General features: G+C 40.6%; 1 protein-coding gene across 1 annotated transcript; it reads left to right on the top strand.

Moving 5' to 3' along the window:
* The first annotated feature begins 333 nt into the window (after window positions 1–333).
* mnx2b (motor neuron and pancreas homeobox 2b) lies at window positions 334–5,233 on the top strand. The gene is made up of 3 exons (XM_069525758.1): window positions 334–1,150; window positions 2,926–3,086; window positions 4,079–5,233. The coding sequence occupies exons 1-3, from the start codon at window positions 715–717 to the stop codon at window positions 4,475–4,477; spliced, it is 996 nt and encodes a 331-aa protein (XP_069381859.1). The 5' UTR covers window positions 334–714; the 3' UTR covers window positions 4,478–5,233.
* Window positions 5,234–6,188: the final 955 nt, after the last annotated feature.

Raw genomic sequence — 6,188 nt, 5'->3', positions numbered from 1 at the left:
TTTGGACGTTCAGAGCTGCTCTGCGTAATTCCTTGTTTATGGCGAGGGATCTGCAATCTGTGTTGAGTATGAGGAGCTGGCACTGAGGTAGATACTGCAAATACAATCGCCTAATCTTCTAATGTACCTCCGCGCTTTGATGCAGTTGAAGGTGTTTTCAGGCGGGACAAGGGTTGGACATTACCTCACTCTGAATGCTTTCTGGGGGGAGAAACGAGCGAGTAATTAGCTGATTAGAGGCCCGTCAGAGCAGCTCAACCTCCAGCCAATCCCTGCGCACAGCGGCCTTCAGGGGTGGAGGAGGATGATGGAGCGACACACACACACACACACACACACACACCTTTGGAGTTTGTTAAATTGGTATTAAACAGCAGGAGGGACCCAGTGTTTGCTGAGGGAAACGTTTAGGTACAATTCAAGGAGCTGGATGAAGGGACGTGCGTAACAACCCATTTAGAGTCTCTGCGTCCAGAATAAGTTTTTTTATTTATCTTAGGATATGTTTCCTGGCAAGTTGATGATGCTTATTTATTTAACATAATAGGATATAGACTGAGCTGGTCCGTCCGGTCTGAACTTTAATGAAAGGAGAACATATGAGTTTGTGACTGGAAGTGGCTCCGCTGTTTGCGCGCAGACGCACGGCACAGGTGCGCACCAGCCAAGCGCGGCACAGAAAACTCTGCAGTCTTCCCGAGTGGAGCCGAGGTCATGGAGAAATCTAAAAACTTCAGAATCGACGCCCTACTCGCCGATGAGACAAACCGGAGGACCACCCGAGAACTCTCCCCTGGTCTGAGCAGCGACAGCCCCGCCGGCAGCCCGGTCTCCTGCCGCCGCGGCGACACTCCGTCCCCGCGGGCTTCGCAACTTCAGACCGGAATAATCCCCAAACCGGGCATCCTCAACCTCCCGCACCCGGGACTCGCTTCACTGCCCCACGGGGCGATTCCCGGCATGTACCCAGCACCCATGTACCCTTTATCGGCGCTGGGTGGTCAGCACCCCGCGTTCGCTTACACCGGTTTCACACAACTGACTCACAGCTACCCGGAGCACCTGAAGGCGGCTGCCATAGCGGGATCCCTGCCCCTGGAGCACTGGATCCGCGCCGGGATCATGATGCCACGACTTCCAGATTACAGCAGTGAGTATAATATCAAAATCAGATTATTCTTTAAAATCCTGAATTTAAAAAAAACACCTGAGGGCAAATAAATTAGTGTTGAAGAGAAATCAAGTCTTTTTTAAAACAAACTGACCCAAATGTGTGTGAACTGTTATCAGTCTTTACAGGAAGCAAAGGATTTAATCAGATCTGACTTCATCAGAGCTGTTGTAAACTCACTGAACAATTTTTTGACGAAACAATTTATGTTCTGTATCCATCCTCGTTATTATGATTTATTTGCCTTGTATTATTGTTGTTTATTGTAATAATGTTGCAGTAATAATAATAATCAAATAAGCCTAACAGATATCTCCAACAGATTATCATTATTATTATTTATTTGCAAAGAATTATTGTTGCTTATAATAATCGTGTTGCAATAATAATAATAAAAATAAAACAGGCCTAACAGATACTTGTAACAGCATATTATCATTATATATAATTATACAAATTATAAATAATAATAATAGTTATAATGTTGTTTATAGTAACAGTGTTGCAATCATTATGAAAATACAAATATTAAGATAATTGGCCTGACAGATACTCCTATAATAAATTTAATTTCTTTGGATTATTTATATTATTTATATCCTTGTGTTCATTTTCAGAATAGTCACATCTGTAAACTTCTCCTATATCACTATATGTAAATAACACCACAGCTACACTATTCGGCTGCAGGTGGTTTCTGCGTCATGGAGCTTTTCTAAGACACTTTTATAAATTTCTTGAATCATGTCTTAAAATACATTTCACAGCCAGTATGATCACAATTTACAGCCTGTTTTTCCGGAGGCTTTTTATAACACGATATGTTCTCTCTTTATTCAGCCTGTTTGAGTGTTGATAACAGCTACAGCGACTCATCTCTGTCATATTTTCATTTTGGCTCATTCATTTCTCTATAAACGCCAACCAGATGAGAATTGTCTTTGTGCGATGAGGAAACTATAAACAAACACCTAAAACGTTCTGTAGTTCATCAATAAAATCCCCAAAGCCTTCATTGAATTTTCATTAAGTTAATGGCATGCCTGTGTTTTTATGGCCCCTGTGCCCGCTCTTGCTGTGTGCCCCCCCCCCCCCCCCCCCCCCCTGCAAACAATAAAGTGGAGTAAAGCCGTTATGGTTAATGATGGAAGAGACTGCGGGCATATGTGCGCCTGTTCCCAGCCACAAAATTATATTGAACCCTCCATGTCCTTGGTGTTTGATAAATAAGACTCATGAAGTGTCTGGTGAAATACTCCAGACTCATTTAAGACTTGAATCTGAACCTAAATATCCCCAAATACTTCTATTTCAAAAAAGACACTGAGTATAAATAAATCAAGTGAATGAGGATCTGTGGGCAGATATCAGACAGTGGACATATGTCCATGAAGGTGCAAATTTCATTTATCAGTCCCCTAAATTGTCTGATTTTTTATTGATCAGAAATAATCCCTGAGAAATCCATGAAAATGTAAAAAAATATTTTAATGTTAAAGAAAATTATAAATTGTAAAAACTGGATCTAATGTGGATCCAGTTTTGCACCTTTATTTGTATTGCACTTACATAAACAAACAAGTGCTTCACAAAATCCATGGCAGAAAATGAATGAGCTAAAATAAAAGGAATTCAATTCAGTTCATTTTTAAGCCCCAAATCATAACATATTAAAGTCGAGGTCTTAAAATGTATAGAGAAACCCAGCAGTTCCAGCAATGAGCAAGCACTAATGTTTCCCTCTCCTCCTCCAGCGGGCCCTCAGTCTGGACTGTTGGGGAAGTGCCGGAGGCCCCGCACCGCCTTCACCAGTCAGCAGCTCCTGGAGCTGGAGAACCAGTTCAAACTCAACAAGTACCTGTCCAGACCCAAACGCTTTGAAGTGGCCACCTCACTCATGCTGACCGAGACACAGGTAAGACAGAGCAGTGCACTTCAAGAGACAACATGTTGGTTTCAAGGTTAGAAGAAAAAGAAGAAGTCAGTCACAGAAACAAAAAAATCAAGTTAGAACATATTACTTCAAAATGAAGTCTCCCATACAGCTAGCCAGGCCAGACACAGCATCCGACCAGACAGTTGGAATTCACTGGTCTTATACCTGAGAATGTTTATTTTTGATTTAAAGATTAACACAAGACCAACAATATAAATTATGTCACAAATTAAACAGTGATGAATATCATCAGTAACTGATTTACTGCTCAACTAACATTCACTGATATTTGACAAAATAGCCATACAGATATTTTTTAAAAGAAGGAAGTGCAATGTGTACAATTGAGACAAGACTTATTATTTTGGTGATATTTAACTGTGAGCTGATGAGTTTATCTCCCACAGAACTGATTGAAGACTTTTAAATTTTCTTTCATTTTTTAGGCAAAAATTTAATGTTGCTTTGTTTTTCTGTTTTCATTGAATATTCCTCCACTATTCTGGTAAAATTGTTAATTATAATTAGAACATATTTGATTATAAATAGGGAAGATAGCTTTATAACCAAATGTCCCAAGTACATGTGGTGAAATAGACAGAGGAAGAAGATGAGACGACAAAAACAATGAATCTCGTGAACTATATTTGAGTTGTGTGGAGTTAAAGGTCACTTTTACTTTAATCAAATTTGCCTCAAGGAAACACATTCACTCTTTAGTTTCAATAGGAACATTTTAATATAGGTATAGGCAATATTGAAAAAATTGGATATATATATATTTATATATATAAAGTACATTTTATTTTCTGTATGAGCTGGAGAAAAAAAAAAAGTAGAAACCCCAGAGAGCCCAACTGAAGATTCTCCTCTTCATCATTACTTGGTGTGACAAAAAATATGTATATAAATCTGTTCATTTCCGAAACATCTTTTGAACGCATCCTCTTTGCCCTGTCATCTCTTGGCAGGTCAAGATCTGGTTCCAGAATCGCAGGATGAAGTGGAAGCGCAGCAGGAAGGCGAAGGAGCAGGCCACTGCTTCAGCCCAGTCTGATACTGAGCGACTACGCGGTGGAGGAAAAACAGCCACAGACAAAAAAGATGAGAGCAGACGGGCTGTGAATCCTGATGATGGGGGGATAGATCTTGACATGGAGGATGGAGAGGAGGAGGAAGAGGATGAGGACGAGGACGAGGAGGAAGAGGAGGTGGAAGGCCAGCATGGTTTTCCTGTTGCTATGGGTAACGGCATTGGGATGCCACGATCCACAGACTTCGGCTACAGTCCCCACAGCCCTTTCTCTGATGAGGAGCTGGAGGGGGTGCAGGGAGGAGGAGGTGACAGAAAGATTGGAGCAGGACTGTGAAACCAGAAAAAACACTGGTTTGGTCTCCAGAGCGTTTCAGAGACATTACACTGGGATTCTAGAGAAGACACATTTCCAGGCCTGAAGACATTTGTCTCCTCTGCTCTGTGAATGTTGATGTGTTCCAATCAGGACCACTGCTTGTTCACACAGCTGCCGGACACACACAGGACTCTGATACAAATACACTGTGTCAACTGTGAATAAAGCCACCTCTAAATCCTGTACATTTCATAGCATGCTGAAAAAAAGAAGGTGCTTATTATCCTCCCTACATTTTAGCTGTTTTCATGAGTGTCTGCCAAACACCTTCTGGTCATCTTGTCTTTTCTCCATCCACTGACAGCCGGACCTCTGGCCAGTGAACACACACGACTGTGCAAGTGAAAGACAGGCGAACTGTTCAGACAGCGTGAGAATGTACGGTACATGCAGCCTCCACTGCGTCAAACAAGCTGCAGTGTCGCGCCCGAGGAGACGATATGAGCTTAGACACATCCGCTGCTCCAGATGTTTTTAAACAATTTGCCAGAACATCCCATGTACTATATTCACTTATGTGCATTTTATGTGAATACTGATGTTTTCTTCTAGATGATGTTTATGGATTTGTTCATGTCACTTACATGTAAATGAATTTAATTTATTTGAGATGAATCATAAATGTGTATTTATCGGAAACTTGTTTGTGGTGTAGCTGTGAAGTAAAAAAAAAAAATGACAGCAAAATAAAATAAAAAAAGAGCTGAGAAATAAGAACATTCATGATCAATGTCCCTCATTAGAATGATCCAATAAATGTGAATTTTAAATGTGGTGCTCACAAGACATACAGTGTATGTGATGGCAGCTGCCGTTCGTGACATGAACATTTAAATTCGTTTGTCATGCTCTCATTAATAATTCTATATTGTACAAAGAAGAAACACAAAAACATGAAGAAATCATTCTACTCCTGTTGATCACCATCTTTAATTATTGCATTATATTATTTGCCAATTAACACAAACACATATTACAACTGAGGCTGGTGATCATCTAATTTCATGGCAATCCATCTAAAAACTGTGCAGAAATCTCACCCAGAATGACACAAATGTTGCAAGTGGAAAAGTCAGAGATCACCAGAGTCATTGGGATTCATCCTCTGGGGATCATGAGTGTCTGAACAAAATCTCATGGAATTTTTTTAGATATTTCAGTCTGAACCAAAATAATTTAAGATGAGGAGTCCACGTCCTCACACAATCCAGAAATAAGGCCAAAATATAAAACACACAAACTACCATCTTGTGCATTTGGATTCAGAGTCTGTGCAATAGCCATCAAGGGATCGAGTCACAGCATCAAGGTCAATGCACACGGTCGATCAATTGAGAGTCAGATTCATCTGGTGGTTGCTAGGGAGCCAATCCCAGCTGATATTGGGCGAGAGGTGGGGCCAGCATCTAGAGACAAACACAAAAAGACCACAGTCAATCGGAAATCAAACCGGGAACCTTCTTGCTGTCAATCAACGTTTTACCCAGTTTATGTAGCATCAAATAACTAATTTAAACCAAATTAACCGGAAAAATAAACAACAGTTTGATAAAAACTAAACCAAATGGCAGAAACATTTACTTTACGTGTACTTTTTAATTCGGCCTTCATCTGATCCACTAACATGGAGGAGGCTGCAAATATGGCTTATACTTCAGCCGCCATGGAG

The sequence above is a fragment of the Paralichthys olivaceus genome, chromosome 1, assembly GCF_024713975.1.
Source record: "Paralichthys olivaceus isolate ysfri-2021 chromosome 1, ASM2471397v2, whole genome shotgun sequence".
Taxonomy (NCBI): domain Eukaryota; kingdom Metazoa; phylum Chordata; class Actinopteri; order Pleuronectiformes; family Paralichthyidae; genus Paralichthys; species Paralichthys olivaceus.
Note: the sequence above shows the minus strand (reverse complement) of the source record. Positions and strands in the feature narration are given on the sequence as shown.

Excerpts from the sequence above, each read along its gene's own strand:
- mnx2b (XM_069525758.1), top strand. The coding sequence starts at position 715 with ATGGAGAAATCTAAAAACTTCAGAATCGACGCCCTACTCGCCGATGAG. Across the intron at positions 1,151-2,925 it reads ACGACTTCCAGATTACAGCA|CGGGCCCTCAGTCTGGACTG; the intron begins GTGAGTATAATA and ends CTCCTCCTCCAG. Across the intron at positions 3,087-4,078 it reads TCATGCTGACCGAGACACAG|GTCAAGATCTGGTTCCAGAA; the intron begins GTAAGACAGAGC and ends ATCTCTTGGCAG.